At 37.7% G+C, this 13,532-nt stretch overlaps 1 protein-coding gene across 1 annotated transcript in view; it reads left to right on the plus strand.

Moving 5' to 3' along the window:
* The window catches only part of PTPRN2 (protein tyrosine phosphatase, receptor type N2), a 648,310-nt gene that overhangs the window by 55,021 nt on the left and 579,757 nt on the right, over positions 1-13,532 (plus strand). Inside the window, exon 2 of the mRNA XM_027648381.1 lies at positions 10,966-11,016. Coding sequence (XP_027504182.1) covers positions 10,966-11,016 — 51 coding nt within the window. The remainder of the gene's footprint in view (positions 1-10,965; positions 11,017-13,532) is intronic.

Consider the following 13,532-nt stretch of genomic DNA (forward strand, 5'->3'; position numbering starts at 1 on the left):
CTCCAAGTATACTTTTAAAGATTATGGTTTAATGGTTTGGCTGAAGTTCAAATCCTGAAGGGAAAAAAATATTTTTTTGAATAATACTAGTTCATTAAAATAATTTAAGAATTCTTAAGAGGGCTCCCATATGAGGTGCCAGACTGATTCTAAACCTCACTGAATATCATGTCTCACAGAATTATGCAAATGCTGGTCAACTCACAGTCAACTGTAGACTGAAGACTCATGTCTGGAACTTCATAAAATATTAATATCAAGGATTTTTTGGAGAAAAAAAAATTAAATCCAGCCCTCAATTAATGAAACTTGGGGATCAACTTGCAAAACTATCAAAGGGATTATTGTAAAACAACTTATGTTCTCAGGATGCCTCCAAGAAATAAGAGAGTTCCCTTCTACTAAACTCCCTGAAATCCCAAGGCAGCAGCCTGTAAAATCAGTGTAACATGCTAGCAGGAGAACGAAGGGCTCTTCTTATCTCTGCCATGGCTTATCTCCGTACTTTGGACTTTTTATCACTTTTAACACATCGTGCATTACAGGCGTTTACGTGGAGGTTATTCTCCTGCACTTCCTAAGACCTTCTGATTTTCTCCCATTTCCTCTTTTCTTCTACATTTTTCTTCTTCAGGTGAAGTTTTCATGATTGCCTCTGTAAAACTTTGATTCTCTCCTCACTGTTTTCTTCTAAATTTGTATGTCTTGCTGTTTCCACATTTCTAAGTTTCCTCAGCAATCTTCATTCTCTGCATTTCCAAAAAGAGAAAAAAAAAAAAAAGAGAAAGAAGCCTCCAGAGTAAATGCTGTTAATCTCTTTATGAAATTTATATGTCCCACTCTTTTTTCATTGTGTAGTCTCTGGGCTAATTATCATTATCAGTGAGAGCCTGGATTCAGCAGACAGAACCAGCTCTGCAGCTCAGAGCAGCTTGGTGGAGCAGTGGAGGAAGCTGGGACAAAGTTTCCCATTGGTGAATAGTGATGTGAAAATCCCCATTCCTTTCTCTTCTCCATTATGTGCCTCCTACCTGGTAGTTTTCAGCAGCAAATAATATCCACAACCTGTTAGGGAATGAGAAGAGAGGAGTGCATAATATGGAAATCAACATTACAAAGAAAAAGTAACAAAGGTAAAAACCTTGAACAACAACAACAAAAAATGGGCATTTGAACCCACAAAGCTGCTCAGACACTTCAGTTCTCTCAAAATCAATAGGTGCTGGGGGCTCAGTTAATGCGAGCTGGTGACTATATGGTTACAATATAGCAGTGACTTTTGACTACTCTTAATAATGAAAATTACCTGTATAAACTCCTGAAAGGCTTCAGGTTTTTTGTCATAAATAAATGAATTTTCTCCAGGGCAGTTCCTTCTTGTCATTTAAAGGACTGTAATAGATGAATTTCTAGAACCTGGGAGGTTTAGTCTTCTAATGATTTTTTTTTTTTTTTTACCAGAGAGAGAGAAATTTTGTATGTCATGTACTGTTTAGGAAGGAATCAGAATATGAATTCTGATGCTACTCAGCATGCATCATATTTGTCATGTTTCAGAATTATCCCTAATTTTCTTGGCTTCCTCCCCAAATTGCTTTAATCATTAGTCTTTTCCTTAACTACTTCTCTTGATGTGTGTCATTATGGTGGCTGCCTCTCAACAACTAGCTTAGGGAAGAAACATCTCACAGGTCCCACAGGGCAGGCAGAGCTACTTCAGAGAGACAGCAGCAGAATGTATTCTGGGACAGCTGGCTCTGCTGCCAGCCTCGGCTACATCAGGGTGAGTCAGGAGTAATTAGAGCACAATTACTGGTCAAAATTAGGACCATTCACTCTCGGTTCTTTCAAGTAGGTGTAATTTCAGAAAAATAAGTAGAAATGGATCATTTTCTCTGGAATGAATTTAAACATCTGTCTGGAAAGAGTTTTGAATCAATACAGGATAGATTTAGTTCTTGATAAGCATAACAAAAAGTATTGTCCTGATTCTGCCCCTTGTCATCATGACACCCATGTAGGCACTTCCATACACTACAGGCCCAGCAGGACTTGAACAAAGTCACGGGGAGCTGCAGATTGATTGTATGTCAAGAGATAATTTGGATTGATTTGGGCAGCTGAGTTCTTGGTAGCTTTTAAAAAAATTCTAATATATAAACATTTTTACGATTCTTTCATTTTTCTTTCTGTGGAAAGGGAAAAGTTTTGGACATCTTCAGTAAGTACTGTTAACTTTGATGTGCTACCAGCGTCCTTGTGTGACCTGTTTCTCATAACTCTGTCCCATACTAGAGAGTGCTGCAGCTTCATTCGCAATTCAGATTCCCAGGGTAAATTGTGTAGATAAATCTTGATGCCATGGTCCATTGAATTTTACCTAATATTATTCTTTTTCCCTCAAGAACTTCAGGAGACTGTGACTTTCTTCATTGACTTTCATTATTTTTCTCCAGCACATGAATAATTAATGTGGATTGTTCTGGACTGTTTAAACTCTTTATTAAAGAAATTGCCAAGAGTATATAGCAGTGTCTCTTTCATGAGCTGAACACAGGTGATTTCAGCACTCTAAATTAACACTCTAATAGGATTCAGAAATGCACAACAAAGCTATGAAGCTGTTTTTCCACACACCCTCCCCAACAATAGCAATAAGAGCAGTTTAAACCATTTTCAGCATCTCAGGCTTCAACATGGATACACAGAAACAGGTAGGTTTAGGGTAGTGTTTGGGTCCTGTCTCCCTCTTTCGTGCTCATCTGCTAAGTATAGCTCCCAAACCCATGTGTGGTGCTGTCCAGACCAGAATTACTTCACTGCAATAAATGACTGTGAACTATCCCCTTGCACTTCAGACTTCTCTGAGTCATACGATTCTTCTTTCCTTTGTAAGTTGTTTTTGCCAAGTCCACAAGATAATTTACCCAGCACAAATTAACTGTGAAATAGAAATGAAGCAAAAAGGAGAGGGATTTCTGAAAAGTCTGAGGAAGAAAAACAGAGGGGGTCCTATGTGACAGGCGCTGGTCATACTGCAGATCTTGGCACAGGCATCATTGGTTAAAAGATGCTGCACTGTTTTCTAAGTAAATCAGAACAGAAAAGACAATACCAGAGAGGTCCTCTGTGAGAAATGTCTTTGAAGTCTGTTCAAGATGGTGTTGGAGAGGAGCATTACCCTAAATATTGGGTAATTACTTACTTTTAGAGGCAACATAAGAGGGGGAAAATTGCTGTGAATTCCAGTTATGTATTTTTAAGCACCAAGGAGATACTCATTAAGAACGTCTGACAAATAATGAAAAGAAAATTTTGCTGCTTGTTAGAGGAAAATGATAAACATACCTCTTTACTTTCCTTTGATTATGTACATAATGGGAGTTTTCCCAAAACATGAGGCATGACTTTAAAGAACTGTTTAAAAAAAACACGCTGTCACTGACTCTGGCTCTTGGAGATTGATTATTTCAGATGATGTGACAAAAGCTTCTTTACCATGTAAGAGTTTTGGAATATTTTATCTGAAAGAGCTACCTTCCAAAGCCTATAACCCCCAGAGAGAGTTCCTGTTTCCTCCAGCTGATGGTTCATTACTTCTTTGACCCAGCTTGTCTTAGCCCTCACTGTGGAAGACATCTAGAATTATGCCATAATTAGGGCTTAGAATTCACTCCTGTACTGCAATTTTGTAAAACAAGTACTCTGGAATAGATTGTCAGCTACTGATGATAAAATGAGGTTGGCAGATATAATGATGACAGTAGTTCTTTCACTGAATATATATTACAGAGGGCTCTGAACTGCAATACTTGCTGGTCTGTGTGCAATGGTATTGAGGAAGGCATTGCTGGTAATGTCATTCTCTGCCATATGTGGGCTTCAGTGCTACTTTTTTCATGTCTTATGATTGTGAATAACACTGGAAGGCTTTGCTACCAATAGATTTTGTGGGGAAGGATATCAAACAGGCAATAGCAGGTAAAATGATCAGGCTGCTCGTTGATGTATTTAAACAGTGAAGTGGAATTATTAATTTCGAGTCAATGGTGTTCAGCCTTCAAATTCTCTGCTAAGTGCAAAAAACGTTTTGGTTAGTCACAGTTGTGATTTCAGTGGGTGTTGGGTAATTTCAGTTTACTGCCCAGGAATTTAATTTTAACATCTGGTGACCAGAAGGTATTGAATCTCAGTTACTGAAGGCCTGCTCTGGATCTTTATCACATTTTGTCTACAGGTTGTGAGCACTTTAATTAACAGTTTGTAATTTTGAAGGAACAACTCATATATTTTATATTGTAGAGACACTGTTTTTTCCCCAATGTGGGACACTGACATGGCAAAGGTCTCTTGTTTGGGGCTGCGTTACTTGAGTAAATCACATTTGACCACTCCTGCCACAATTAAAGTGTGTAGGTAAAAGATTTCAGTCTTGATCCTAAGAGGTAATAATTGTAATGTTTTAAAATTATCTTCTATTTATTCTCCAATGATAAGTTAATGTACTTTTTTTTTTTATTTAACGGGAGAGCTTGTTTGTGTTCAATGCAACTAAGTATTATATGTGCTCCCCCTTTGCCTGTGAGGGAGTTGTGATCTCAGCAAAAAACAGAGTAGAAAATGTAGCATTGAGAGAATTGTAATATTTCAGAAGAGGCAATGCAAGTTCTTTTAATATTTGCTGTGAAAAAAAGACTAAATGACACACCAAAACACATGCCGCCCATATGATCCGCTTGCTTTCTGAGCCCTGGGCAAATACAAATGCTGTTCTGAAGCTTTCTCAGTGATGGCCTTTCAGTGTCTCTTCTCTTCATGAGCTGTTATTACTGCTTACATCTTCAATTATTCTTAGCAGTGACCTTTCCTCGGTGGTCCCCAGAAGAACAGCCCTACATCATCACAGTCATGGAATCAGTAATCAGATAAGTTAATAGTATTTTCATCACAAAGCAATTCCTTTCTTCAGTGGTGAACATGCTCAGACTGATTACATGCAAAGGAAAAGATGTAATTTTTTTTCCCCTAAGTGCAGAAAGGACAAAGTACAGCCCTTGCATAGGGAGAAATAATAATATAGATCACAGCTTTCTTGTACTATTTTGCCTATGTAGTGCAGCAATCTGTACATGTTGAAGGGCAAGTGATGTAAAGAAGGTAATTGAAGTACTAAAATGTACTGTCATTGAGGCTTCAGGGGTAAATCTTGGCTGTAAGTTTAATACTTACACTTTTCCTAGTTGAATGAAAACTCTATTCCACAGTGAATTATTCTAGCTGGAGTCGTATTTCAATACACAAAATCAGTGTGTACGAAAAATGATTGAAAGAAGGGGAATTCTGAGATGAGGAAGTGTCAGCACCATATGGCAACACCTATGGGAAATCTTTCCAGACTTTACTTTGGAAACTTTTCGTGTAAAGGATTGCAGAGTCCTCCAGTTAACCACTGCAGGGATTTCTTTTGTCATCTTTATGACTGTTAATTTGGATTAGAGTAAGGCCTGGATTTTTCACCAGGGATCAGTGCTCCACTGTACCAGGCTTTGTACATGCACACAATTAAAAAAGAAAAAAAAAAAATCAGCTCTCAAGAGTTTGCAGTATTACAAAAACATCAGGCACCTATTACACTCAGAAAACATAAAAGGTGGAGCAAAGAAAGAAGATCAAAGCTTAGTACTTTTTATGTTGTCGTATATTTATCTTGCTTTCTCTCTTAGAAGACAGAGCCCCCTTAGTATTCAATATTATTTTTGACCACACTGATTTACTTTTTTTCATTGTTAAATTACTATTCCAAGCAGTTGTTGATAAACCACCACAGAGTTTGGAACGGAACAAAAGAGCAAAGGAGAAAGGGGCTAAGAAGGGAGATTTAAAAGATGGGGCCTGGGGAATATCCAAATTTTTTATTACAGTGAATGTCAAAATGAAACTAAATAAAGAAACAGTGGCATTTTGACATGCAATTGATAGGTTTTGCATAATGAATATATCCTTCCATTACACATGTGTACACACCTACTCACCTGTGTAACCCCAGAGTTTGGGAAACTGAGAGGAACTCTGCTTAAAACCTGTGATCAGCTTAAAATACATTTTCCCCATCCATTCTTGCAATTTTGTGTAATTATAGATGTGTTAAGCACACATGTTTGGCAGACAGCTGAGGATGTGTTGGATAGATCACAGCTTTAGCAGACTGAGCAAATTTATCTTACTCTTCTATTAGTGAGAGGAATGTCTCTCTCAACCTGATGACTTCTCCCATCAGTTTTCTGCAAGAAACCTTGTTTGATTCTTGCTACCAATGAGTTCAGATTATCATTTGTTATTGTTGTTTTGCACTATCTTGTATTTTTTTCAGTTAGAGCTATCCCAGTTTTGTGAGTTGAGCACTTTTAAAATGCAATTCTTGGACCTTATTTCTTGATCCCATTATAGGGAAATAAACATGTGCTCACTATCAAGAGTCATTCACAGCTGGGACCAAAGACCCAACAAGGCCCAGCCTGTGCCCAGTATTGTCATGCCCAGGTGCTCCCTTGTCCCCTTCTCTCAGGAGCACTGTTCAGCTGTTCTCACCCTTCAAGGTCTCCTTACCTTGCCTACAACCGAATGTAAAAGAAACAGATAAATGTGAACTTTCATTCCGGACTATTAAAAATGTTAATGACCATCAGCTTTTGATTAAAGACACACACACTGGGTAAAATTTTGTGATGGAGTGAGGTTGTTATGGTCTTCAAATGTGAGGAGATGTTAAGTGCTCACATGAGAGCTGTAGGAAGAGAGTGAAAGGAGAGGCAGAGAGCTCTCAACAACAGAATATATTCAGAAGGTTTGTATTTTCCCAGTTCCTGACTGAAAAATTGATAAGTTCTTGCCTATTGTTAGTTTCCTTATTTTGGTGATTGTTGTTAAAGAGGGGCTATGACTACTTTTTAATTTTAATTTAGAAAAATGCTTACAGAATTTTTGGCCTTCTTGGAAGAGACATTTAGTGTAAAATCATCCTGAACTGGTTAACTGGAGGAAAGGACAGAGAAATAAACATAATATAATCTATTTGAAAGATTAGTCAAGTTTTAAAAAGATATTTTCTTGATAAGAGAATTTTTACAGCTTCTTCTAGATGAAGTTCAAGTGATTTCATCTGGTGCCTTGACTGTCCTTCAGAGGCACCTCTTATAAATCCAAACAAGCAGTATATTCCAGTATGATTTAAACTTTCCTATTTTTTGTTAAGGAAAGCAGAACTGCAGTATACCTGTTGAAAAGGAGCAAGGGAGTAGTTTTATTAGTGTCTTACAAGAAGAATAACTTGACAAAGAGATTTAAACTTTTAGCTCCTGTATTTGCAAGAGTGTTTTCTTATTATGTTGTGCTGCCTGTCTGAGAAACAGGTAGAGGGAGAGGAAGGGGAGGCAGAAAATTTTTCAAGGCCCTATGGAATCTCTTTTTTTGGATATTTAATAATGTACCATGTAAATGTATTGTAATATACAATATTTTGACCTGCTTTCTCACTACTCAGATGAGGGGATCATGCAAATATTAGTGAAGAGGTGAATCTTCAATGCAAATTAAGTGAGAAACCTCTTTGAATTCAACATTTAGCAAAGCAATGTATGTTGGATAATTATATGGAGAACTTGTCTTTTCAGAGCTGCTGTGTCAAGTGAGATTGGGGATTTGGGTTTGGTGTGTTGTTGGGTTTTTTGTTGGTTTATTTTTTGGGGGAGGGCAGGGAGTTTGAAAGTATTGTATCAATAGTTTATGTGCAGTGGGAGATGATCTGTGACAGGGAGATTTTGATAGAAAATGCACTGTAGTTTTGTTCCCATAAGGCGTGAACTGAATTAAATGTATTTTGGAGACGATACCACTTCACTCTTCAGTGGTGACTTATTATCACCATTACTATTAGTAGGGACATGATATTTAAAATGAAATATGATGCTTCTTATTGTCACGGCAAATAAAAACAAGAGATAAATTAGTTGCTAAATTAGCATATTGACTAGTTTTGTGAAATATGCATAATAAGAAACTTCAGCAATAAATAACTTGAAACAAAATATTTTTCAAGGAGTTTTGGAGGTCCTTGTCTATTTTAGAGTAATCGTACATGGATACAGTTTGCCATCCATTGACTTTGTTAATTTGCTCTCCAAGACAAGGAGAACAAAGGTTTACAAGTCTAATTGTATCAGATGCCTTGCTGCAAATCAAATAGGCAACTGTTATTAAAAGAGAACCTAAAACATGATAAAATCAGTTTCCTGTTGTGCTTTTCGTGGAAAACATATTAGTCAATAAAGCTATATCAGAGTTCTGTATAGGGGTAGCTTGGCTGTTTATTTCTTTGTACCTAAACAGGCTCATTTTGTTAATCTTGTATCTGTATTTTTCTGTTCTGACACTATCAGTATATTATGGGATGGCCTACCTCAGACAGGTAGCTGCAGGCAGCAGGTGGCTGTAATCCCAGCTCCCAGGTTCTTCAAAATTAGCAGAGTCTGGGTGAACCAGTCACTGCTCTAATGAACCACTCCACTAGAAATATTCCTGGCTGAAATTTGTCATCTGACACCTTTTGGATCTACAGCACTGCAGGATGAGAAATCAATTACAAGACTGTCTTCCCTTCATCACAGGACAAATTCTGCAGCACTGGACACATATATTTCAGACTTCTGCTTTAACTTCTTTGTAATCTCTTGGGAAAACAAGGAAGAGAGATTTAACCAGGGATTTTTTCCTAATCATAAAAACTTTTCTTTAGAAGAGATAAATTCAGATTTCTGACAACAGGAGTACTGAAGTATAACTTTCATTTGTCCGGGGTATATTAGTGCTTGAAGTCTTTTATGTTCTTTTATTATTTTTCAGCAACAATTCCTTTTTTTTTTTAAGTGATCTTAACTATGCTTTTAGTTAGACTGTGTGCTGTACTCTGTGATGAGGTGTTTTGATCACTGCCTGTCATTCTTGTCTGATGCTCTTTAGGAGTCAATGTACAGTTAAGGCATCCTTCTGCTTTGCTGGGTCAGTCGGTACAAAGGCTGCAATCAGATATCTTCAGGAGTTTTTGGACACTGTTTCAGGCCAAATGGTTGGTACAGTAGACTTGTCTGGAGCAAAGTCACACACGTCTCAAAACCATGTTAGAAACCACAGTTTGTGTACTGTGTAGGCACATTCCATTCTGCCATACTCTGCTTGCAGAAGCTTTCCTCATCTGAAACTTCCCTTTCAAAAGGTACCAAATGTATATCCACAGTTTACTGGGGTATGGGTAAAAGGATGAGAGAATTCTTTTATTGGTGTTAATATTGTAAATCTGCTTCAGGTTATGTGTTTGTGGTCTTTGCAGGCAGGTGTGATATAGATGTGAGGAACTCTGCTGGTGCTCCAATATGTCTTGAATTCCTGCAGCTGGGCTTGCCTAGCTCAGACCTAGCCCTGTGCTAATCAATCCTGCTGAGACACAGCATATTAGTTCAGGCTTAATGATGTGCTAATACAGCTACCTGCTGAAAGGCTATGCAGGCAACATAAGTCATTCTATCCCCCCCCAAATTTTCTTTCAGCAGGATTAGGAGCTAGGTAATTCACAGTCAGAGTATTGAGCCTTTCAGTTCTTTTCATAAGAGCAGCTTACTTAATCCATTTGACTCTCTGATGTGCTCCGTGCTCTCATGGAGGTAGGACGGCTGTGGAGAGAGGATTTGCTCATGTATTTAGATGTGGTGAAGCTCCTGGCTGGTTTTTTTTTGATGCAAAGTGTGAAACAGTTCAAGATTGTTTTATATCTATAACACTTTATAAATTACAGATATTTTTCAGAGAAGTTAAAAGGCTTAATTGTGAAAATGTATTCTCTAGGGCAGTTTCTGTGTTCAAAATGCAGCTTTATTCCATGGATTTTATCCAGTCCTAGCTCTTTATCTTTGTCAGAAAATAAAGAAACTGCTGGTTGTGTCAACCAAGTGTGTGCCCTTCAGAGTAGCAGGATATTTCATGCTGCTGCTGTACTTAGTCCTTGTCCCTGTACCCCAAGTGGAGTGACCAGAGCAGAGACATACCTTGCCCACTTCTGTGCTGTCCTCACAAATATCAGCAGGAGCTCGTTTTGTTTAAGGGTAAAAGGGATAATCACTAGTGTCTCAGTACCTGGTTAGGTGACACTAAGCAGTGTCACAGGGGAACAGGATAGTTCACCTGTGAAGATGTATGTGAGTAAATGAGCTGGGCTTGCCAAGCTCTACACACTTGCTAGGGTGAGGTGTAGAGCTGGAGCAGCAGGGGCCCATAAAGCAACGTGTTTTGGAAAAAAATTCCTACTTTAAATGGAAAAAAATCCTAGGGTCTTTTTCACAGACCTGTACTGATTTTTCATCTGTCTGTGAGGTATCATGCTGTTGCTAGGGATTGCTTACTTTTTAAGCTTTTCTCCAAAGAGTTAATGCTCCTGAGTATCCTAGGCATGGTCAATGGTTGGAGTTACTAAATTCAGGCCTAATTGGATCAATTTATACCTGATTTCTAGGCTTGTCTCACCTCAGTAGCAATGTCCTGAGGAAATTTATGGTTTCTTAGAGTTTGTTTTTGTAGTGTATTGCAGTATTACTGTGCTGTGGTATAACAATGTATTCAAAATTAAGAGAACATAAAGCTCCTCAAATAAAAGACAGAGACAAACATGGAGAAAACTGAACCCTCAGTAGAGGAATGAGGGGAAGAGCAACATTAAAGGTTGTTCTGGATATAGCCAGTTAGTAAGTGCTGTTTTGTCAGACCTGTTCTGGACTTTCTGTACTGCCCAATTTAGACTCCCAAGGCCAACCAAATGTCTGACTCTTGCTGAGCATTTAATAGGTCTAATTTAATCAGTCTGCACTAATTACCCACAGTTTGAAACCTGTGTTAATTTTTACCTTTCTATTGTGTTTTTAGGCTGCTTATTTGAAGATGACCTTTGCAAATCTTTTGAAATCTGTGTAAATGGTAAGTCTTCAATATTTTATTTGCTGATAAGTCTGTCCCCCATTCCAATTGGTATGTGACTGATTCAATAAACCAAATTTATGTATGAATGAGAAGGAGAAGAAGGAAAAAAAAAGATATCAGGTATGACTTTTCTGGTCAGCAGTCAGGGGAAATTTAATAGATTTAAAAAATATATAAATATTCTCTCAACCTTGAACAACCTCATCTTCTTTTCTTGTGAAATAGACTGTAACTAAATTAAACACTCTGAAATATGTTAATGTTTAGTTTGCTTTAATATGGGTGAAAATAACTGTTTTGTTACCTTCAGATTGTTCCTCTTTTTAGGGGATGATGCTGAGTAATTATCAGTCTCCTTTATCTTCAAAAGGTTATTATTTATTGTAATAAGAAAGAAGGTCTCAAAGGAAGACTGCAGTTGTTCTTGACTATGCTGCTTCCTTTTTCTGTGATTTTTACTTGAACTATGCAAAAGCAGCTTTCTTCTGGTCTCCCTCATAATTTCTTTTTAGTAAATCAAAAAAGCAAAAACAATGTATGAATGAGTTTAATGGAACAGTAGGAAAGATTTTTCTAATAGTAGTTGAACATTCTCAATTTGCTACATGAAAGCATTTAATTCCCAATGAAGGACAGAGTTAGAGGGAGAGCTTTGAACTGTTTTAAAATATGTACATCTACAATTAAGGGGTTTAATTTTTTTTAAAATTAGGTACTGTATATGAATTTTTTTGTGAGTGTGTGGCATGATGAAGTAGTTTTGTTTTCCATCAAACCCAGAAACAGTAATACAGGTCTATTAATAAACAGAAAAATGCCAATTTGTAAAAATTCTGTATTGAAGATTTCCATGACTGACACCAGAAAGGGTGGTGACAGATTTCTACAGTGGTGCATTTTGCTGACTACCAGTATTTTCAAGTGCCTCACCATAGTCTTCCTCAATGCAAGCATATTTAATCAGATTTTATGACAGGCCACAGTTATATCTGGCAGCCAGTGCATAATAGGGAATTTATGCAACAGGTTATAGTAATTTCTGTACTTTAACTGATCTCTCTATTGAAGACTTTGCTGTTCCTATAAATGTTATTTCCTACTTCTTGCTCTGCCTGTTTTCTTAGTTGAAGATGCAGTTTCTAAAGTCTTAATTTGACACTCCTTAGCATGCAAAAATAAATTATGTCATCGTATTTGAATTTGAATGGACCTTTTCTGTAGACCTACTCTTATTTTGGCATAACTAACTTAAAGAAATATCTGTAATGAATAAGCCAGTTGATCAATAATATTTCCTAATGTCTGATCTTGTTTTAAAAAAAAACACTTGCAGGGATTCAGTCAATGTGTTTAAGGTAACTGCATAGTGTTTCACTTTTTTTATTGCTGTAACTGGGTAAATGTCGTCTAGAGTGGATTTTAAATGCTGTCCTTGATGCAAGTGAAAATACACAGTTTTTGAGAAAAGTAACAGGATCTTTGGAAGATCATACTTGGAAGCCCTAAAATACCATCAGGATTTGCTTTTTTATATGTACCAGAAAGGAAGCAGGGCCACTTGCTCCTGAGCAGGCCTTCATGTTTTTCCTGTCCAAACTGCTGCTGACTCAACTGTACCTCTGAAGTTTTTCAGAAATCCTGATATGTTAAAGTGTGAGTGCTTTGCTAGATTGAAAGCTCAAGAATTGAAGTCTCTGGAGGTCACTGTGCTCAGGAGCAGAGCTCATTTTGTTTGTTCCAAGGTCATGAAAAGCTTTGCCTCCTTTGTTGCCACACAAGTGCATGTTTCTGAAGTACAGTATGAAAGTGGGAAAGAAAGAGCAGCGACTTTTCAGTAGCATCACAGAAGTGCCTCTGATCTGCAGATCTACTCCTGACTCCTGCAGGAAGGCTGATCATTTTGATCTGGTTCTCTGCCTTCAACAGAGGCAATTGAACTTATCCTGTTTTCAAAACTAAAGCTGGGTTTGCCTACTGAGGGCAGAAGTCACAGTATTTGAGGTCTCACATCATGTCGTCAGCTAGAGACTCCAAGTACATTTCATGCATCAGACTTGTAAAAACATAACCAAAACACCAATAACTGAGCTGTTTCATAGCTTAAAAAAATAAAGTACTCTTATTACCTTCTTGTTTCTTCTGAAGGGAGATTGTGCATGAAATATTTTGATAAATGCTCATTTGCATGTGTGCTGGTTTAAAGGCAAACCGGCAGGAGAAATGAACCCAACTCAGAAAAGATTATACGTCAGAGTTACAATTTAATAAAAATAATTATATGGACAAACAGTTGGTTTCAACCCACAAAATTCAGATGTGTAACCCAGTACCCTGGAGCATGAACAAAATGGTGTTTGTTGGCCCCCGTGCTGAGTCCCACGTGGTCCCCATGAGTCCAAAGTAAAAGTAAAGGAGGACCTGTTGGTGCGAGTGCTGGTCACACTCTGGTTGAGGATGCTGGTCACAGTTTGGTCGAGGGTGCTGGTCGCAGTTTGGTCGAGGGTGCTGGTCGC

The sequence above is a fragment of the Corapipo altera genome, unplaced genomic scaffold, assembly GCF_003945725.1.
Source record: "Corapipo altera isolate COAL_440 unplaced genomic scaffold, ASM394572v1 47, whole genome shotgun sequence".
NCBI lineage: Eukaryota > Metazoa > Chordata > Aves > Passeriformes > Pipridae > Corapipo > Corapipo altera.